We start from the raw sequence: 22,361 nt of genomic DNA on the forward strand, positions 1-22,361 counted from the left end.
AATGCCTGTTGAGGGAAAATCACTAATTGGGTCTAACACTTTAAACGTGTTTTATTCGGTGCAACGACTTCTCCCGCCACCTCTGTGTAAACTAGTGATGCCTGTAAAACCACGTTCAGGTGCGTGCGTGAGTTAGTTGCTCTGATGTGAAAGTGAAAGCATTCAGTCCCTTCCCTGGCCAGCAGCCAGGCCCAGGCCACGTTCCGTGCATTCACGGACTGACGAAGGGGCACGCATTTAGTAACGGAGCTGAGTCTGGGAAAGTCTAAGTCCCACCGCGCACGCTCGTTAGCGCCTGTAGCCTGGCCTTCATTTGGAGGTGCTCTCAGGAGGCCCCAGCCCTGTAAACTCTGTGCAGGTAAAGCCTTGTTTACACGGGAACCTTAGGTACCAATGGAGCCACGCCGGGCAGATCCCTAGTACAGACGTGCTGCAGCGATGTAAAAAACAACTCGCTCCGGCAGGGGCTTCCTTGGCACCGAAGCAGGGTCGGCCTCACCCGTGCGAGGCTCTTCACATCAGTGCAGCATGTGTCTGCTTGGGGTTTGCACTGGGGCAACAACCTTAGTCAGACCAGCGCAAACCCCCCAGCACCCAAGGCCTGGGTCACACTCCTGATGCGAGGTGTTCACTGACCATGATGGAAAAGTGTGTGCGCCCAGACCCTGTCTTCACACCTGTCTGTAAGTGCTTGGCCTGCCCCATAAATAAATCATTCAGAATTCAGTGGACAAGAACTAAAGCAAACTACCCTAAGTTCCCCTGAGACTGGCACGCTTTCCTTTCGGCACCTGTGTGCTGGTCCATCTCCCAGGTCTCAGACTCCCTGCCTTCCCAGGCACCCCCATCCAAGCAGTGGAAGAGAACAAGTGCCGCCCACTGGGCGAAGCCAATGGGGGTGAAAGGCTGGGTGCTGACCTGGGAGCTCAGGGGCTGGCAGGATGCCTTGAGGGGGCCACAGGAGAGGCAGAGGGCCAGACATCCTCCCCTGCACAGGAGGGAGTCACTGCCACAGGATCACCCCCTGTAGTCCTGGCAGTGGGGACCAGACTTGCTCCCAAAGCTGGTGGGTCCCCCTGCGATGATGGAGAATCACGGCTCCATGGCATTGCAGCTCCCTTAAAGATATGCTACCAGGGCCTCTGTCTGCCCACAGCAGCCCCAGGACTCGCTGGCTGGAGGGCAGTTACGCAGATCTAGGGGTCACTGCCTGGCCAAGACTTTAGCCCTGAAGTTCTTGTTGTCCTGCCCCAGACAGTACCTTGACTCTCTGTGTGTACTCAAGGGTAGGGTGTAATACCAAGGCAGCCAGCAGAAAGGGAATCAATTGTGTTTTATTGGTGGCCCATGATTCACGTTGGGCTGGATCCGCCGTCCCCGGGCCACGCACATGGCACTAGGGCAGCATGACTGTCCGGCCGCTGTCCCTCGCTGCCGTAAAACGCCTCTTGTTCCTGAGGCCGGAGAATCTCTCGTCCAAGGTCAGGCTGGTCTGCAGGGGAAAGGGAGGGCACAGCGTGATTCACACCCTGATCTGCAGGGGGTATGGATTAAAACACGCCAGGAATGGGCTTCTGCAGCCAGCAAGTCAATTAAACTATCCATCCCATGGAGTTGTGCAAGGAGCTTGATAAAATGCATTTGGCTGGAGATCCTCCTCAGGACAGGAACAAGCAAGGGGCATGTGAGTACACAGTATCTAGTAATGCTGTCCTGGCAAGGAACGCGAGTAACTGGGAGGAAAGATAAAGCAGGAGCTTGGAGCTATTCTGGGTCACTGTGGCCATATGTGTGTGACAGTGTGAAAGCCAGAGCTCTGCGAATAACCAGCGTTTTGATTCAGGGGCCAAACTGGAAAATCCCCAAAAACTATTTCACGTTGAACAAAATGTTTTGTTACCAAGATTTTTTTTTTTTTTTTACTTTTTAAAACATAAAATTGAAATAGTAAAATTCAAACAAAATGGGGTTTTGAATCCAAATTGAAACGGATTGTTTTGAAAATCCGAGTGGTCACATGACAACTGTGCCCTGCAGCCGTGCAGCGCGGAGCATGGTGTGTGCAGCTGATCTGAGCATTCACACACTTGTGCCGTCCGCTCTACCTGATTCGCCATCGCACGGAAGTTGAATCTTAGCGGCACTCCTCGGGGCTGGGCCTTGGCTGTCCTCGGTGGGGGTCTTCTACCTCTGAGGAATGGTCGCTTGCTTCCCGGCCTGTCGAATGTACGGAGCATTTAGTTAGCAAGCAAAGGTCGCCTGTTTTCTATCTCTCTAGCAGCAGGCAGATGAAAGGGCCACCTGCATCTCCTTAGCCTTTCTGGGGGTATTGTTCACTGCAGCCTTGATGAGTGTGATTGTCAGGGGACAGCTGCCCGTGCAGCTTAACCCCCAGCAGGCACGCAGCGCTGGGGCTAAAGGGAGATGAAGTCTGCGGCATACCCAGGCAGTGGGGCCCAGCCCTCCACTGCTACTCCAGCCCCACGGGTGGGCGTGGGGGGGGCAGGGGGGGAAGGTTGCTAGTTGCTGACTGTGCCTTGCCACTGCATGGCCCTAAAGCCCCTCTTCCAGCCGGGGCCTGGAGCAGCATCTCTCTCCATGGCCCCTCTGTGCCTCAGTGAATCCATGGCACCCCACTGGGCCAGTGGTGCCTTTCCAGCTCTGGCACGATATCTGCTACTACCAGCCAACGGAGCCGGCCCTCCAGTTCAAACAGAGACGCTGAGATCCAGAGGTCCCAGGTTCGCTCCCCACCGCTCGTCCCACACACTCTGTCGCGGCAGGTGAAGCCAAGGAATGAATAAATGGGAGGAACCTGCAATCCGCTTTCAGTTATTCCAGGAGCAGACCGAGGTCGTATCTTTTTTTTGAAAATTTTAATCTGAATGATTCACTCAGCTCTAAGGTGCGAAAGGGATTTCAGGGGGACCTTTTCGGTGTCCCAGATCTTAACCGAATGTTAAGCCACACACCGGGGCCCTTTACTCACAGACGGATGTGGCTGGCCTGAGGATTAGACACAGAAATGGTTAGAACTGCTCCCGAGCTGGGCTGCAGGTGCCACCTGCCAAGAAAGAGAAACTCAGCCCATTTGGTTGCCGTAGCGATGAATTGGTCACATTTGTGTGTCTCTCTCCTAACGCTCCCAATTACCTTCTCGTCCGTGGCCGTTTCCCTTCCGCGTGTGGTTCTGTTTGCTGTAAAATAAAACTGTCCCTCAGAGAAATAATTCCCTCTAAAGGAGCTTAAAATAACAATCTTTACACAGAATATCACCACTCTACGGTGAAGGGCCCTTTAGAGTATCACTCACTGCTTACGCTAAACACTCTGTTCCACCTCCCGTTTGCTGTGGTGCTGGGAGCACCCTCCCCAGCCCTGAAGACGAGCTGGGTGTGGCTCGACAGCTTGTCTCTCTCCCCACCAGAAGCTGGTCCAATAACAAATATTCCCTCGCCCACCATCTCTCTCTGATATCCTGGGACCGACATGGCTATAGCTACACCGCATATCACCAATAAGTCTCAGTGAAATTTGGTTTTCACTGTAACGTATGGATTGGTCTGGGCTAATTTTGCTCTGTCCCTTCTGTCATGCAGTCCAAGCAAACCCTACTTTATCGCCTATTCTACTGTTATTAGCCAGAGGCCAAAGTGGTAAGCTGAGACTGTGTTTGTAATGCAGCGTTATCATTTAGTGCTGTGGGCCTGGGTCCTGCACATACTGATGCCCACAAATGTCTGTGGGCTCTTTTTGCACGTGATTGCAGGATCAGGGCCCACGGAGCAATGCTAACAAGCATCTCCATAAAACTTGGCTTGAACAAATTGTATTAATATTCACTATTGTAAGGGGCACGATTGTCCACAGGCACCGGGCTGATCTCTAGCGGTAGAAGGAGAAGAGTTACAGAGGCCAGAAATGGACGTGATGGTTTAGGGTATGTCCCCGCAGCCTGCATCGCCAGACTCTGGCGAGCCGGGCTCGCAGGGCGCTCTAGCAGGGCGGTGTAGACAGCCCTTTGAAGATGCTAGGCTTTGCAGCCCTCGCCTGAGCTGCAGCTTCAAAGCGCTATCTCCATAGCTGTGTTTAGCATGCGCCCTGCTAACCCAGGTCTGTCGACTCAGCCCACAGCACTGCGCCTCCAGCCTATGCAGACTCACCCTTGGAGGCCAGCACCAGGACACGTGCAAGACACTCAGAACGGACTGAACAGCATAAGAGCAACTACGGCCCCGATCCTGCATATGCTTACTCGCTTTTGGAATATAGGCCCAGCTGGATTTCAATGGGCGTAGGGGCCTTTGAGGCTCTGGGCCATGCTCTCTGTATAACAATGGCTATTTCTCCCAGCTAATTGCAGAAGCAAGGATGCAAATGGGGGAGGGAGGGAGAAAGGACTATTCACATTAAAATAATTATCAAGCTTGTCAGATCTTACAAGAGCCTGTCGCACACTGACCCCTCTGGTAAAGCTGACTTTGGATTGCCTCTGCTGGAAGGCTGGTCTCCTGTTTAGCGTGAAAGGCCTGCAATTAAAAGAATGCCTTGAGGAGGAGCATTGGGAAAGGTCTCGTCATCCGTTGACTAGGAAATAATCTAACTGGGTTTGATTTTAAAACACATGAAAAGCAAATCAGGATCGGCCTGCTTCCCAGGGCTGCCCATGTTGCTGCGACTGGTAAGACATTCCAACCGCTTCTCGCACAAAGCTGGGAGGAGCCAAAGTCTCTTGTGCCAGCACCGTACCTGGCATAACAGGAGTGATGCCATGGTACGCTGAGCTGGAACCAGGCTCCTGGGCCGCTTCTCGTTACACCGTTATTCTATTACGAGCGGGTCAACCATTCCATTTTATCCCCCTGACCATTTCTGAACAAAATGACAAATTAAAGTCTGGTTTTTCAAAAAGAAAAAACCGTCAATTTTCAGTTCTCAGATTTGGGGTTTCTTCCCTGCCCCCTCCTCTCTCTCCATATTTTAATTTGGGGGAAGGGAGTAAAAAAGGAAAAGAGATGGGGGTGGGGGAACAGAAATTAGAAAACCAAAATTTGCCTGCAGAAATGTTTTAAGCATTCAAACACGTCAGTTCAAAACAAAAGTAACATTTTTGTTTTATTTCAAATATTTTCATCAAAAAATCACACTTTGTTGACATCAAGCTGGTTTCATGAAAAATGGACAGAAAAATTCCGACCATCTCCAGCCACTGCGCAGAATCCCACCCCTTGTGCTCCCTTTCTCCATGGCATCATCATGTGTCACTGAACTCAGTCGTGCATAGTGCAGTCCAATCTCCAAGTCATGCTGGCAGAGAAGTAACTGGGGGAAATACTGTGGCCTCTGTTATAGGTCAGACTGATCCAATGGTCCCCTCTAGCCTTAAACTGTCTGAACAGAGCATCAGCCTTCGCTTAGAATTTCCTTGCTTTCCTTATTTTCAGTCCCTTGAGCCGAGATTCAGACCACCTTGCTGGTGTCAGTAGTACCTTACTCCATGAGTCGTCTCACTGGTGGGGTTACTTGTACAGTGAGGTCCGATACAGCGTGAATTAGGCTACTGAACTCTGGCATTTAAGGTTTTAGCACCTTTACTTTATTTTATTTTCAAGTTAAAATTTCTGTTTTTATAAAAGCAAAAGTAACTCCACCTTCCAAGTGCACTCAAAGTGCCGGACAAAATGTTTAATACAAGTTGAAACTGTAATGTATTCATTAAAAGTGTCAGAGGAAATGTCTGGTTATTAAACACAAGCATGCAGTAAACTTATTTCTAAGTGATTTTAGCAATATAAAAAGGAATATTTCATAAAGTGCAGTGCTCTCCATGGCTGCTGCACCTCGCCAGTCAATGCAGAACAAGAGAGGAGATTTAATAGCACGAGAGAGTTTTACAAATTGACAAGGAAATAATTTCTCGATCAGATCAATATACCAGACTGTTTACCTTCTAGATGGGGCTTCGCCAGTGACTCCCGCTGTTCTGAATCTCTTGGGGCGCTGGGGTAGCCGTCTCTGTGCTTCAGGCTGTCCGCTGTCAGCTTTTGTAAGCACTTCATCATTCTGGTTGCCCTAAAACATAGCAACAGCTCGCTTGCGATCAGCTAGAATTGCTGCGTTGGCTTTCTCAGTAGCCAAAGAAAAGGGTCACAAAATATGACAAAGCAGGGGTTTAGTCTCTATCAGAATGCTCGTATGGCTGTCGTTCCTGATCTATCCCCAGTCACACTGCCATGGGGATCAGACAGACTTAAACCTGTTTGTTTGCTGGGGGGTTTTGCTTCCCTTTTGTACATGGTGATACTTGGTCTGCTGTAAAGACTGTGTGTCCACGCAGTCTGCATTTCTCATCGCATCATTCAGGATGGGCTTTGTTTGGCAATTTTGAGGGAGATTCATCCTTGGAATTTACTCACTCCCACTGTCCACATGTTAATTTTGCTGGGACTGACTTCTCTCCTATGCAGGGCAGTTGTCGCTGTGTCAGTCCCAGGATATTAGAAAGAAGGTGGGTGAGGTAAAATCTGTTATGGGAGCAGCTTCTCTTGGTGAGAGAGGTGAGCTTTTGAGCCACACAGAGCTCTTCTTCCGGTCAGGGAAAGGTGCTCCAAGGGTCACCTTGTCTCTTCTTTCCTATGTGACTTTTGTATTGTTATGAAAGATCCTGATGTGTAAGTGTTTTTTCTTCTTTGATAATTGACTTGGTATGTAATCGATCCCTTCAGCTTATTAAACCCTGAGATGTTTTGTGGTCTTTCCCACTATGGCATGGCTATTTCCTCTGACCTGTGATATTGTAGCAACTTCTTTTCCTCAATCATGTCTTTTTTTTAACTGTAATTAACAATTTTTTGACACTATGAATGACCGGGTAGCCTGTTTCAAAGGGAGTGTGCGGGCACGGCTGTATTCTATTTCATAGGAGAGACAGAAATACCAAAACTTGTTTGTGGAGACACAGGATTGTGCGAAGACAGTATGACCCCAGGTCACAACCCCCCTGAAATCCCACCTCAGTCAATAAACTACTGGTTACTTTTCGCCCATGTGCTGAAATACCTTGCTGGCTCAGAGCCTTAGAATGTGGAAGAACAGACACCTCAGAAGATACCCATTCGGTAAAGTAGGGTTTCCACATTACTTCTAAATACTGCTACTCACTATACCCCGCCATGTCTGTAGGGCCATATCCATCTCACTGTACCCACCCACTGACCGATGCATGTTTCCACAGACTCCTACTCTGTTCATTTCTGTGGAATGAAAGCTACCTTAGAATTATGCTTCCTAGCAACTACTTCCGAATTTCTCTTAATATCCTGCCATAGTCAGTACGTACCTGACTCATTACATGCCCTTTAAACAAATACCAAATTCTATACACCTGCAGATGCAGCACTGCCTTCTCTCGCTCAAAGGAGATGGTCATTATGAGGTATCATTAGTTTTAAAAAATGTATTCAGCTCCTGTGGAGTACTATTTTCAAACCTTCCTAACTCACCCAAATCAAAAGGCAACTCTCCTCCATCAGGACTATCTACATACTAAATTTCAGCTTTCTGTCCCAAACTGTTTTGGTGCTAGAGATGTTCAAAATAAAGTTACAAGAATGATTTTAATGGTAAAGGTGTATTGTCCCCGTATACTCTTGATGCTAAAAATAGCTGAATCACTTTCACTCAGACCTTAAAAACCAACCAAACAAAACCCCACTCCTGAAGAATTTCAGCCTGACAAAGTGAAAGTCTGAGACAATTACAAGAAACCCAAAAAGGGGAGTTTATCATGGAAGCAGTTGAGCAACCTTAACTAAAGCTGGATTCAGAGTAGCAGCCGTGTTAGTCTGTATCCGCAAAAAGAAAAGGAGTACTTGTGGCACCTTAGAGACGAACTCATTTATTTGAGCATAAGCTTTCGTGAGCTACAGCTCACTACATCGGATGCATGCCGTGGAAAATACAGTGGGGAGATTTATATACACAGAGACCATGAAACAATGGGTGTTACCATACACACTGTAACCAGAGGGATCAGGTAAGGTGAGCTATTACCAGCAAGAGAGAAAAAAAACCTTTTGTAGTGATAATCAAGGTGGGCCCTGCTGGTAATAGCTCACCTTACCTGATCCCTCTCGTGACCGTGTGTACGGTAACACCCATTGTTTCATGATCTCTGTGTGTATATAATGTCTGCTGCAGTTTCCACAGTATGCATCCGATGCAGTGAGCTGTCGCTCAGGAAAGCTCCTGGTCAAATAAATGGGTTCGTCTCTCAGGTGCCACAAGGCCTCCTGTTTTTAACAAAAGCTGTCACTAGCACCTCGTAGAATCAAAGGCCATTATCCATGTGCCAATGAGCCACAGAGACCTAATCTTTCCAAGCCCACTGAAATCAAGGGAAGTCCCCCGTTGACCTCAGAGGGCTTTGGATCATGCCTTGTGTGGGCAGAAATGACGGCGTCTCTTCAGCTATTTCCTGGGGAGAGGCCAAAATAAGTAAGGGGCGGTGACATGGTCTCTCTCTGTAAGGAATCCCTATAAGTCAGGGCTGCTCGTGCACAGCCAAGGGCACAGATCCCGTAAAATACATTGGCAGCATTACGAGTTTCACATCCTATAAGCCTAACTGGACAACAAATAAAATATTCTCTACTTAGATGCTCTTCTCTTAGGCAAGTCAAGCTAAAAACCCCAGGCCCTTCCAGAACGCTGTGACACTGAGGAGCAGCTGTGGATTCCCGCCTCCCCCTCCCCTTCCCCAGCCTACCTCTTGAGCTAAAGCCTGGTGGTTTAAAGGGCTCGCTCCATTTAATGTGGCAGCTACTCTTCTTGGACCAGCCATGGCACTTCTAAATTGTCTTCTATTATACTGCTGCTGTCCAAACCCTCTTCTAAATTGACTGGGTCCTAGGAAGATAAACACCTGTTTTAGTATCCTTCACAACCTTGGCAGGAATTTGAATGGTTCACCAGGTTCGTTCACATGGACCGAAGGGTATCTCTGCTGACAGTGAGCGGGAGCTCGGGGGCACAGCTACTCTGAGTTGGCTTTGTTATAAATTCTTATTTTGAAAGCACCTCTTCTTTCAAAATCTGTCTGGCTGAAACTTAGTGTCAGCCTGGGTGCAACAATTTTAATAACAACAAAATTAAAATGTGTTGGATTTTCTTAGTACAGGGGCTTGAAATGTGTCTTGGAATGGTGGGCTCTGTTTTGCTCAAAACCAAGTGGATTAATTTAAAAAAATGTAAGGGGGGGTTGTCTTTCCAGTGACTCGATTTCAACATTCTAGATTTTTAAAGCTGTATCTCATTTGATTTAGGAAAGGTCTGAATGTTAAGATTTAACTGACTTGTAGACAGAAGGCAATTCTGACTTGTAATAAAGACAGTACCCCAGCGAGCCTTCCCGTCTGCCGCTGGAGCTCCCATCCCCACATTGCTATGAAATAGCTGTGTGATGCCAATGCCCTCTGGGCACTGACATGCAAATGAGAGCATGCATGTGGGGGATTAACCTGCAAAAGCCTGGGTATGGTCATGAATGCCCAGGTGATGATGCTTCATAAATGTACAGGGTTCTATTCCCTTTTGTAGCTGTATAAATCTTTGCATAAATTCTGCATCTACTGCTGCTGCTGTTGGTAACAAATGAGCAGTCCACACACACATAGCTTAAAACCCATTTAGCTTTAGTGATATTTTCTTTTCTCAAAGGCTGTTCATGCTTTTGTGCTTTCTGAACTGTAAAGAGAGAGTAAAACAGCTCTTAATCTTTCAGGTGAAGTTATGGTGCATTATGGTCTAATTACTATATGTGATAAACTCATGTAGTCAGAATTGTTTGTCTTTTTCAGAGTGGCCATCTCAACAAAATGTATATTCAGACTCATGGAGGTGTATAAATTATTGGTCGGGACATAGTTTCAAGAACAAGCATAGTTCATAATGCTTTACAATGCTTAGTATCTCAATGCAGTTAACAAAATACTGCACTCTACAGAACTTCAGTAGTGCAAAATGCAAAGCAGGTTCAGCATATCTACAGCACCGAGTCAATAATTCCTGATGACTTGAGCAGCTAGAGATGCAGTGTTCTTATGAAGCACTGATGTTCCTTTGACACATGGGCCTCACAGGTTACGTCTGCACTGCAGTGTAAGCCCAGGGCTCAAACTCAGGCTCAAGCCTAACCCCCCTTCCGTCTACACACAAATTGCACTAAGCCAAGACCCCACAGAGATGGAGGGTCTGAATCTGACCCAGGGTTCAAGCCCGATGGCTTTGCAGTGTACATGCAGCCCCATTGGAGTCTTGTTCTGGGACTCTGCCAAAAGTATCCCACAGGCCGACTTCCTGTGCCCTGGGCAGTCAGGTTTGGTGGACTGTCAAGTTTTCCCACGCTGTACTACCAACAAAGAACTGCAGTAGCCACTTTTTGGGAGGACACGAGGAGTTCTGGGATGGGGTGGTTGGACATAAGCTCACACAATGCAGTGTAGATGCTGGAGGCCCAGGTTGGGACCCAGGGTTCAACAATTTCTAACCTGGGGTTACACATGAGTGTAGATGCTCATTCAATTTGTGAATACCTTGATTTTCCAAGAACAAATCATTGCCAAACCAGATTGATTTCCCTCTTTGACAGGGTAACTGATTTGGTAGCTGGGGACTACGTGGTGGACACCATATACCTGGACTTCAGCAAGGCTTTTGACACCGTCCCCCATGACATGTTGATAAATAATCTGGGGAAATGCAGGCTGGAGCAACTACCATTACGTGGATACATTATCTGTTAAACAACCGCAAACAGAGTAACTATTAATGGAATGACGTTGAATTGGAGGGAAGTCTCAAGTGGGGTTCCGTAGGGATCTGTTCTGGGTCCGGTGTTGTTTAACATCAATATTAATGACCTGGATGTAGGTGTAGAGAGCATCCTGATCAAGTTTGCAGATGACACAAAGCTGGGGGGGTTGCCAATACAGTAGGACAATGGAACAGACGCCTTGGGAGGTTGTGGGAGCTTTTTCACTGGAAGTTTTCAAAAAGAGGCTGGATAACCCTCTGTCTTGGATGGTTTAGACACATCTTCACAGGGGGTTAGACTAGATGACCCTGGCTTGTCATCTAGTCTAAATAACTTCTAACTGTGTGGCTCTATGATTCTAAGCCCTAGGTTAACAAACCCAGGGTCTGCTAACTCGAGGTCTACTAACCCTGGGCTTATATTGCAGTGAAGACAGACCGTCCCACAGTGAGTACTGATGAAGGCTTTAGCCCCAGCTGGTGACAAGTGTTGGAAAGTTAGCTGAGGGAATATGGTAGTTCGGAGGGGAAAGAAGGGAAGGGCAGATTTAGGATGCTTAGGTCCTAACAGCGGTGAAGCACTATAGCACAGCTCCAGGAGGGTACTGGCTATTACAAAAGTGCCTCCCCCCCCCCCCCAGAAGGGAATGGCAATGTGTCGATAGTCGATGGACGTGGTGCCACGAGATGGCGCTCAAGAATATGAAGCATTGTTCATAAGTTTTATAGGCTCAGTAATGTCTTCTGGTTGCAGCGCCCTGCGAATGGCTTTCTTTGAGCTGCTCTGAATACTGGCTATTCCACTGCAGCAGTGACTGCAGAATGACGTTGGCGCATCTGGGCAGGGAGGAAGAGAAAGGAGATAGAAAGCTGTGGTTTGATGAATCTAGGTAATCTGGGAGGAGCTGGGGGCCTTCCTCCAGGAAATTAGCTTTACAAACTGATTCGCTCTGGAATCGTGTTCAGCATCTAAAGGAAGTAGGTGCCGTTCACCCTCTTCTTCCACTGCTCCGGGGAACATTCCCCTCTCGCTCTGGCTGACAGAGGACAACTCATGGCCAGCCCTGGATCTTTCTCTCCTGGAGTCCCAAGCTGTTGCTAACCATTCCCTCCTTCCTGCTCTCCTTGTTCTGCCCCCATGGGGTGTTTCTGTCTTCCCCCTTCTCATTTTTCTTACTCACCGCTCCTGGGTTGTTCTTTTTGTCCCTCTCACCCAGCTGCCAGACGCCACCATCACACTCCCCACCCACCACCTTCCCCGCAGGCCGGTGAGCAGGCTAGCATGGCTCTGCATGGGGGGAGAAGAAAGCAGCCTCAGCGGTGCATTTCCTTACCGCTAGGAGGCACTGAGCTCAGCGGAGCCTTTTCAGGGTACAGTAAATCCTGCCTTAGCAACCACCGCTGAAGAGAGACCACCTGTCATCTATGACCAGCGACCACATTTTCTTACTCCCTTGAGAGCTGGGTGCCTGGCCAGCAGCCACCGCCCTCCACTCTGCCTCAGAGCTGAACAGCCAGAGAGTGGTGGCTGCTGGCCGGGCGCCATGGCCAGCAGCAGAGCAGAAGTAAGGGTGCAATACCACTTGTTTTGAAGAGAGACCACCTCTTACAAGCGATCACTTTTGCTCTTGGCAGGTTTTACTGTATTTCACTGGTGCAGCAGGAGGGATTAATACTAACAGTAGCCAGGGTCAAAAAACCCTGCTCCTGCTGCCAGTTCACATTGCAAAGCCTCCACGCACGAGTGTCCTGAGCCATAGCTAGTGTAAGTCATCCCTGCTTCACTGGCTTCCACAGAGCTACCTGGATTTACAGCAGCTGAGAGTCTGACCCAGAATACATTGTGAGTATGTTGCTATTTTAAAAGTTGTAGACCCCACCTCTGATGTAGCGGGACAATGTTCATTAAAGCAGATTTTCATAAACTCAGCAGAAGAAGCAGACTTGCTTTGTGCTGACACGGGGAGCTCCAAACTGTGTTTGTGCAGAGCACAGCTATGCTGGCAAAGAGCCTCCTCCACCCCTGCAAGCTGAGCTCTGAGGGGAGCTCCCATGAGAGCAGGCTTGACAGTCCTTCCTGGAGAAGATTTAACACAGAAACTCCAATAATAGGTTGTCATTGAAGACTCTCTGGAGCAATCTTCACCAAGTTTTAGGCCAAATTCCAATACAGGCAATTGAATTTCACCTGTGTAAATCCTTTGCTGCTTTATTCAGAGACTTTGTTCTTCTTCATTCCCTCTCCCTAAAGTGTTGTGTTGCAACTGTCACACTTCAGCCCAGAAATGGCTGCATTTCAGGGGTGACTGAATTGAAGTGAGCCCATTCAATATATAAGGTCAAATTCTTGGCAGTGCTGAGTACCCTAAACTTCCACTGACTGCAACTCCAGGAGAGGCAGTGGGTGCTCTGTAGCTTACAGGAGCAAGTCTTAAATGCAGTTTAATCTGTAAAATGCTGAGGCTTCCAAAAACCACCTTGTAAATTAAGAATAAGGGAATACCTTATTAATTCCTTTTTAAAGGAATACCTACACTAAAATCATGAGACTGTATCCCTATTTTCACCACTTTTACAAAACTATGATACATTTTGTACAAAGTATGCCTTGTGAGGCATCATTTGAAAACTCATAATTTGCTGATCATTATTGTCCTGGTAAAATATGTGTGGCAATGTTGTATGTAAAGTTATAAGATTCTACAGTATGATGTTACTAAAGCATATTCCAAATCAGTTCCTCAGAGACAAAAGTTTAGCCAGCACCACAGCCTGGTGTCAACATAATCAAATGGACTATCATCTGGTTAAGCAGCCATTCTTTGGCAGAAAGAAGGGTGTAAGCAAGACATTTACATTTTGGCAATGGAACAATGGGGGTTCCCATGTGAACAGACTGGCCGTCACCCGAACCCCCGCTGGAGATGATTCTCAAAGAGAAGGAGAAGATATAAAGATTAGGAACAAAGGACACAAACCACCTCTTTCCCCTCATCTTTACTCATGGCATCAACAATGTTTGAAAGACAAAAGAAACATCATTGAACTGGGTCCTGGCTGAAGGAACTCAGCCAGACTGCTGTGCGCATGTGGCGAGAAAAACCTTTTTGCTTCAAGTTCACTTAGCTTATCAAGTTAGATATTAGTTTGCATTTTACCTTTTATTTCTTTGTAACCAATTCTGACTTTACAAGGAATGAGGTATAAATCACTTAAAATCTATCTTTCTGTAGTTGTTAAACTTGTTTTATTGTTTTATATAAACCAGTGGATGTTTGAATTGTGGTATTTGAAAACCTCCATTTGAGACAACAGGGTGTGTGCATTTCATTTTCTATTAATGAAACAATGGACTTTCTATGAGCTGGTACTGCACAGAAGGAAAGAGCTGGGCAGTACAAGATACACATTTCTGGGGACAAGTCTGGAACTGGGAGTTTGCTGGTGTTACTCTGCAATATAATTCAGGAGTGGCTGACTAGAAGCTCTCCTATAATTCATCTGGGAGTGATACACATGCTAGAGGCTGTGTGTGAACAGACAAAGAATGGTAGTTCTCACAGCAAAGCAGAGTAAAAGGCACCCCAGGCTGGAGAATTGAGGGGCCCCAGCTGTTCAGCAGACCAGATTGTACCCTGGGAAATATCACAAACATCTTTACTTTGACTTATTTACCCCTGAGTTCACTATTGTCAATGGCCGAACAATGGTGGTTCAGGGTACAAGACCATCAAAATCCTAAATAATGTTTTGCCCAATTTGCTAGGGTAAAATAAGAGTAACTTCTTCTGAACCTTAGCAAATTCAGTGATGCTCATTGTGCTGAATGAGAATGTACCAAGAGAAAGGCAAACACAAACAGGACCTATGCTCAGTACTCATACTGCACTGCAGACCGTTTGCACTGAGAAGAGAAATATTTAAGATGGAGCAGAATAAACCTCAGCAAACTTGTTTAACAGCAGTAAAAAACAGACGGAAAAATTCTAAGATGCACAAAAGAAGTCACTTGAGCTTTGTGGCTAAAAACTAGTAGAGCCGATGTAGATTATTGTGTGGTCACACTTTATGATTCAAAGCACGTCCTAAAAATAATGGATTCAACCACAATGACAAATTAACTCCAATAACCGAGTCAGAGGGTGACCTAAAGGGTAATTTTCTGGGTGTGTTCTGGGAAAAGGGGGGATTAGGAAGAGTATAATTAAAATATGCAAAATTCAAAAGGGAAGAGTTGATATTAAGTCATTTTGAATTAGTAATTCATGAGGAAGGAAGGAGGGGGAAAAAGGCATGAATTTATGCTTTGAAAGAACCCAGATAGTCAATTGTTACAGACAAATTCCCTTTTGCTAAGCTCCCAAGAGCAAAAGTAGGTATTACAACCACGCAGGATTAGAGAAGCAAAGGTTTGGGATGATATCGCTTGGTATGCAAATGTACTCTCGAAAGAGGAAAGTCAGTGTGGCTGGCTTCACAGGCATCCTTCCATCCTAAACATCTCCTTAGTTCCTATGGCTGCACTTCAGCATTTACATACCTTGCAGGTTTCGTTGCATCCAGGTACGGAACCTAGGTCTCCCGTTTCCATATGCTGAATTCCTGTTCTTGACTTGCTGCCTTCGTTTGTCCCCTACTAACTTTGCGCCTGTTTGTCCTTTCCTGTGGCGCTTTATGATGTCATCTGGATAGGAAAACAGAGAGGAAAAAAGACAGAGAAAACGGCCATTTCAAGTCATGCTGGCACAACCATTAATGAATTAATTGTCCTGACAACTCCGCATTTTACAAATGGAAAAACCAAGGCACAGCAATGATAAAGGCCTGAAAGTGGGGTGATAAATGAGGGGTCACACTCATTAGGGGTCTGAGTTCATTTAAGCTGACATCAGTAAAGATGTATAGCCCTGACAGTGTTCCCAACTCTCAGGGATCTATCATGCATCTTGTGATTTTTTTTCATAAAGCCGCAGCTCCAGGAGTCATGAGATTACGTGAGAATCTCTGTTTCCATTTAAAAAATACAAGTAAATTTCTAGCCCTGCTGGTTGCAAGGAAAAACTTTGAAATTGTGAATGCTTCGAAAGTTCAGAAACCAGCAGGCAAATAAAAACAACTCACATGGTGGTATTACTATTATATTTTAAAGTCTCATTACTTTTCAGACAATCTCCTGATTTTCAGTGACCTGACTCGGGACTTTTGAATCCCTGGGGTTGGTGACACTTCTCCAGCTGTCTGGAACATGCACTAAAACTGGTGGATGGGGGCCCATGAGCTGAAAAAGAATGGTCTGATCAAGCCGGTATCATCCTGTAGCACTGAGGGACAAGCAGATGAGCACAGAGTGGGGAAATGCCTGCGTTTCATGGCCGGGCGGCATGCTCTCTCTAACAGATCCCTCTTCTGTCCTCCTAGCTATTATGTCTCATGTTGAACAGAGGGATTCCGTTTCCATGTTTGCTCCATGGCCAGCAGCGGCAGCTAGGTATTTTGGGACTCGCCCGCTGCCTCTACAGGGAAAGGAGAGAGCAATCTGCTGGCTCTTGTCCTGCTCTATAATGGGTTAGTGACTGGGACAGCGCCACCTGTCAGCTCTGAGTCATCCTCAACTCTGCCTCACCACAAATGGGAAGAAAGGGGTTTAAAATACAAACAAAAAGGAACCAGGCAATACTGCTAATGTCCCAGATCGCCACACAGCAAAGGCAACCAGGCAATACTGCCAATGTCCCAGACCTCCACAGAACACCTGCTGCAGGGCCTATAATTAGCTCTAAACAGATCAGGGGCTTTTAACTGTTTGTTCAGTGGAGAAAGAGATCCTGGGTCACAGTGTTGACAGCATGAGACCATGCTGTTGTTCGTGTCGTCTTCTGCTGGACTCTGTTGCCAAATTAGTGGTCCTGAGCCTGTACAGTGCCACCCATTCATATGGCTGCAGTTAACTTTTCCTCTCCTCACAGCTGGGTTGTGATTAAACCCTTATACATTTAAACCTAAATTAGTGGCATTACGGCAGCAGGAAGGAGAAGATATCTCTCTCCCGCTCGCTCGCTCTCTCTCTCTTCACCACGGTCTTACTCCAGTTTTTTGCTGGTTCAGCTCCAGTCAGGCACCTGCATTTCTGTTAGTTGCAGGCTTCCTTAAACACATACCTGTGCCTATAGACCACTGTGATAGGACATGCTTTAGAAACACTTAAACTAGACAAAAGCAGCTGTGCACCTTAGGATGGAACATGGTGTTGCTACTCTGAGAGGCTGCAGAAAGAGCTCCTGCCTCATGTGGGTTACTTAGGACGTGCCTGGGAGCTTTGCACAGTTTTGGAAGCTAGCATCCATCTTTTGCAAACTTCTTACGCTCTCTACAAGGCAGCATGTGGCCTCTGGATCACTTTATGAATGCTTCAACTGCTTTTAGCTAAACAATTCTCCTAAGAAACCCTCCCCAGTTAGCCAAAGGCTCCAGTTCTCAACAAGGTGGGTTAAAATAAATCTAGGCTTTGTAACCCAAAGGGTTCTGAAGTCTGGTGCACCAAAATAAATAAATTAATTAAAATGAGGAAGAGGTTCAAGAAATGAAAAGTACCTTTAAAATCTCATAGTTCCAAAACTCATTCAATGTGCCTCAAACTTTCCAGAAAAATTCCAACCTGTCATCAGATAAAGTATATGGAATTCCAGACAGATTGTTTCAGTTTTCACTGAATTAGTGGGGGAAGGGCTGTCAAAATCAGGGTTATAATGGAACACTCACTTCCCCCCTTCTTATGCAGAGACTGGTAGAAGGTGTTTTTTTTTTTGTTTTTTTTTTTGGAGGTGGCTGTATGCCAGGAGATTTCCTAGAGCCATTATTGTGGGTACAAATCACTCCTCAAGTGCTTGTCATTTGTCAATCTCTATCAAAAATACCAAGAACCAAAGGAACACAAGACCCAGAGTAAGTGAACAATGTCAGGTATGAGTGAGACTAGACTCCCTGCCTGCTTTTGTGATTTTGCTACCCTGCCTGCCAGGAGCCGAGCCCATGGGGTGGTCTCAGTGTTAATGTGCTTTAATGGTCTCACTGAAGTGTGCCAGTGAGGCATGTGCTTCTTGGAGCACAGACATCTTTGACGTGCGTTACTAGCTGAGTCCCTGCTTGCTCCTGGTGGAGGAGGGAATGGGGAGCTGATGCTGGGCTCAGAGGACTGATGGAAATCACTCTCCCTTTGCTGTAAGTGAAAAATACTCAGTTGTTTACTTGACCACCTTTCCATGTTGAAAAAGAAATAGGTATAGCAACGGTTACCTTAGGGCTGTCTGGGACCTGGCTTTATTGTCGTAAGTAAATACTGTAGAGAAGAGACAGCAATGATGAAAAATAATTTTCTGCTGTGGGACTGTGCATAGGAACTCTTAAAGTCTTGGGCATATAATATCCGCATCTACAGTGGAGTGGGACAGATCTTTGGTTGGTGTCAGAGCAGAAATATCTAACTCGATGTGTAAGTGGGACGATCCAGTGGAGGACTCCCTCCCCCCACTCCCTTCTTCCTTTGCAGTATAAACTCTTATCACAGAGGCCTTCAGCAGTGGGATTAGGAGCTATGAACCTGCTTCTGATCTCCCTTTTATACCCACTTTACATCACTGTATCTCCTTTAACTTAAGTAGAGTTACTCCTGATTGACAGTGGTGTAAGTCAGCCCTATGTAGCTGAAAATGAAGAGCCAAAGACCTGATTTTGATGCTGAAAGTGTCTCCTTAGAGCTGCGGCCCCTACATTGCCAAATTAACCTTCCCCTTGAGGTAGGTGTACTTTGCAGGGATCACAAATAGAAATGGATCATAAAGGTTCTGCTAAAAGTGAGCCTCCAAACCTGCCACTGAGCACCACCTTCCGTGGGAGCTCAGTAAGGAGGGGACAACCACACCTCAGAGGACTCAGTGCTAGGGTCACTAAATGTAACCAAAAACAAATAGTGAAATTAGGGGCCAGATCCTCGGAGGCTGTAAATCAGCAGAGCTCCATTGAAGTCAGTCAGCTACATCAATTCACACCAAGCCAAGGATCTGGCTCTGGGTTTTCTGTGAAAAAAATATAACTTTCTGTTGTTCTGCTCCAGAATTTCTACTGTATCTGGATAGAAATGGTCCAGTGCATCTGTGAAAAGTATGAAGCTAACCCACCAATTAAAGCCTGGCAAAGTTTGTTCATAGAATGAAAATGTCAGTGTAATAACCCTCCAGGAGCTCTATCCCAAACCTTGTGACTTAATAAAAGGACAGTTGTTTATGCCCAGATCAACATATTCACTGCCAGAAAACTGACTGGCCTAATGAGTGAGCTGCTACAAATAGTCTCAGCACTAAGTGACCACAGGCCCTGGCTCACGTTTTCATTTCGGCCGAGGGTCCATTTATCAGTCTCCCTCCAATGTGCTGGGTTTGAAACGTTCAGCTCTGAAGTTAGGTTGTGTCTCAGCAGCGTTCAGAGTCCGTTTTTTAAACTATGATTTTTTTTCACCTGATCTTTTTTCTGTCCTTTAAAACACACATGGTACATTTATTACATCCATACATTCTCTTGGAATGTCACCTTGATCTTTATATTTTATGCTGCAAGTTCTGTATGCCTGACAGCCTGCTGTCTTTCTGTATAATCTACGGGGGCCTATGTCATATAACAGAAACCTCAAAATACAGGGGGGAAACCTGACAAAACTGCTATTCTGATGTTACTATTCCTTGGTAAGGGTCTACTCAGCTCCCATTAATCTCCATGGCAGTTGACTAGGCCCCTAAAATTCCTAGATTCTGCTGCAACTGGGAACTAAGTTTATTTATAAATAAAGGCCGAATTTTTCAAAGAGACATGACAGACTTGGGCATCTAATCCACCTCATCCAGTCAAAGTGCACTGGGTCAATTCCTTTTTCTTGTTTTCTTTTAGTCCAGCACAACAGAAAAAGGTCAGCATTTTCCCTGCTGTGGTATTTGGCTTTTCACCATGTTCACAATATTCCTCCTCCTTAGAACAGAAGCATCCCAAATATCCCAGCAAAGGCCACATGGTCATTTTTTAAATGTCATTCCCTATGAACCTGATCGCTGTAAAGACCCGGAAGGAAGCTGCTTGCCCGGGCTGAGCCGAACCCGGGTCCTGCTCCACCTGTGCCGAGCGTGCGGGGCAAGCAGCACCCCACTCAACACCACTTTCTTTTCTCGGTGTTTGTTTGTGTCTACCCAGACTCCGACTGCCTGCGGAGCCCGGGCCGGGCCCTCGCCTCAGTGACCCCGGATTTCAGGGTGGCAGCTGCGGCTCCCTGGCCCGTAAGCCCCAGCCAGTGTTTACCGGCAGCAAGGAAAGGCTCCAGTCGGGTCTTGCCTCCCCCCAGGATTTCTGCCCCCTTTGCAGAGGGGGCCGGGGGGAGCGCGCAGCCGGGGGCGGGATGATTTCATGGCCATGGCCTTGTGCGGAGGGCGGGCCCCCAGCCCCCGCTGCTGCCCTGGGCGTGCTGCCGGGCGCGGGGAACCCCCCGGTCCCCCCCAGCTCCGGCGGCCAGGGCAGGCTGCCGCGGCCACGAGCTCTGGGACACCAGCCGGGGCGCGCCCTGGGGTAGCTCCGCCAGCCGGCCCAGGAGTTCACCCAGCGGGGCAGGGCGCCGGCCCAGCCAGCAGCTCCGAGCCAAGCCCGGAGGGGCCCCTCGCAGGGCTGCGGCAAACGCCAGCGCAAGGGGCTGAGCCCCGCGCAGATCCCCGCGCCGCCCGCTGCTGCCCCGGCCCCGGCGGCGCCCGGCGCACGGTGCGCTCCGCCTCGCCAAGCGCTCCAGGCTGCGCGCCCGGGGGAGCCCTGGCAGGGCGCTCGGCGGGACAGGGCCCGGCACCTACCCAGGGACATGTCAATCTCCTCCGCGCCCGGCTCCGGCCCCGCGCCGGCTCCTGGCTCCGGCCCCGCCGGCTCCATGGGCTCCTGCTGCGGATCCAGCGCTGGGAGCGCAGTGGCGGTGCCCAGCCTGGCCGGTGCCCCGGGCGCGCTGCCCAGCTGCCGAGCTCCTCTGTGCGCCTGCCTGGAATGTGCCGGGCCGGAGAGAGCCAGCGGGCCAGCAGCACCCACCCCCGGGCACCCTCCCCACCCCCAGGCAGCTCCCGCCCCGGGCACCCTCCCAGCCCCCAGGCAGCTCCCGCCCCGGGCACCCTCCCAGCCCCCAGGCAGCTCCCGCCCCGGGCACCCTCCCCAGCCCCCAGCCAGCCAGCACCCACCCCCGGCACCCTCCCCACCCCCAGGCAGCCAGCACCCGCCCCGGGCACCCTCCCCAGCCCCCAGCCAGCCAGTACCCCCCCTGGCACCCTCCCCACCCCCAGCCAGCCAGTACCCACCCCGGCACCCTCCCCACCCCCAGGCAGCCAGCACCCGCCCCGGGCACCCTCCCCACCCCCAGGCAGCCAGCACCCGCCCCGGGCACCCTCCCCAGCCCCAGGCAGCCAGCACCCGCCCCGGGCACCCTCCCCAGCCCCCAGCCAGCCAGTACCCGCCCCCGGCACCCTCCCCACCCCCAGGCACCTCCCGCCCCGGGCACCCTCCCCAGCCCCCAGCTAGCCAGTACCCCCCCTGGCACCCTCCCCACCCCCAGCCAGCCAGCACCTGCCCCGGGCACCCTCCCCACCCCCAGCCAGCCAGTACCCGCCCCCGGCACCCTCCCCACCCCCAGGCAGCCAGCACCCGCCCCGGGCACCCTCCCCACCCCCAGCCAGCCAGCACCCACCCCGGGCACCCTCCCCAATCCCCAGCCAGCCAGTACACGCCCCCGGCACCCTCCCCACCCCCAGCCAGCCAGTACCCCCCCTGGCACCCTCCCCACCCCCAGCCAGCCAGCACCCGCCCCGGGCACCCTCCCCACCCCCAGCCAGCCAGTACCCGCCCCCGGCACCTCCCCACCCCCAGGCAGCCAGCACCCGCCCCGGGCACCCTCCCCACCCCCAGCCAGCCAGCACCCGCCCCGGGCACCCTCCCCAGCCCCCAGGCAGCCAGTACCCGCCCCCGGCACCCTCCCCAGCTCCCAGCTAGCCAGTACCCCCCCTGGTACCCTCCCCACCCCCAGCCAGCCAGCACCCACCCCGGGCACCCTCCCCACCCCCAGCCAGCCAGCACCCGCCCCGGGCACCCTCCCCACCCCCAGGCAGCCAGCACCCGCCCCGGGCACCCTCCCCACCCCCAGCCAGCCAGCACCCGCCCCTGGCACCCTCCCCACCCCCAGCCAGCCAGCACCCACCCCGGGCACCCTCCCCACCCCCAGCCAGCCAGCACCCACCCCGGGCACCCTCCCCAATCCCCAGCCAGCCAGTACACGCCCCCGGCACCCTCCCCACCCCCAGCCAGCCAGTACCCCCCCTGGCACCCTCCCCACCCCCAGCCAGCCAGTACCCGCCCCCGGCACCTCCCCACCTCCAGGCAGCCAGCACCCGCCCCGGGCACCCTCCCCACCCCCAGCCAGCCAGCACCCGCCCCGGGCACCCTCCCCAGCCCCCAGGCAGCCAGTACCCGCCCCCGGCACCCTCCCCAGC

The 22,361-nt window shown here is 49.8% G+C and overlaps 1 protein-coding gene across 1 annotated transcript; it reads right to left on the minus strand.

Moving 5' to 3' along the window:
* Nucleotides 1-1,314: 1,314 nt before the first annotated feature.
* On the minus strand, nt 1,315-20,865 carry LOC140916775 (UAP56-interacting factor-like). The gene is made up of 9 exons (XM_073358573.1): nt 20,688-20,865; nt 15,353-15,496; nt 8,768-8,907; nt 5,948-6,072; nt 4,442-4,529; nt 3,154-3,197; nt 2,990-3,064; nt 2,106-2,217; nt 1,315-1,492 (listed from the first exon to the last, which is right to left on the minus strand). Exons 1-9 carry the CDS (start codon nt 20,761-20,763, stop codon nt 1,397-1,399), a joined length of 900 nt encoding a protein of 299 aa, XP_073214674.1. The 5' UTR covers nt 20,764-20,865; the 3' UTR covers nt 1,315-1,396.
* Between the last annotated feature and the right edge of the window lie 1,496 nt (nt 20,866-22,361).

The sequence above is a fragment of the Lepidochelys kempii genome, chromosome 9 (genome assembly GCF_965140265.1).
Source record: "Lepidochelys kempii isolate rLepKem1 chromosome 9, rLepKem1.hap2, whole genome shotgun sequence".
In the NCBI taxonomy this organism is placed as follows: domain Eukaryota; kingdom Metazoa; phylum Chordata; order Testudines; family Cheloniidae; genus Lepidochelys; species Lepidochelys kempii.

Excerpts from the sequence above, each read along its gene's own strand:
- LOC140916775 (XM_073358573.1), bottom strand. The coding sequence starts at position 20,763 with ATGGAGCCGGCGGGGCCGGAGCCAGGAGCCGGCGCGGGGCCGGAGCCG. Across the intron at positions 8,908-15,352 it reads GATGCAACGAAACCTGCAAG|GACCCAGTCAATTTAGAAGA; the intron begins GTATGTAAATGC and ends TTATCTTCCTAG. Across the intron at positions 4,530-5,947 it reads GGCGAAGCCCCATCTAGAAG|GCCTTTCACGCTAAACAGGA; the intron begins GTAAACAGTCTG and ends TTTTAATTGCAG.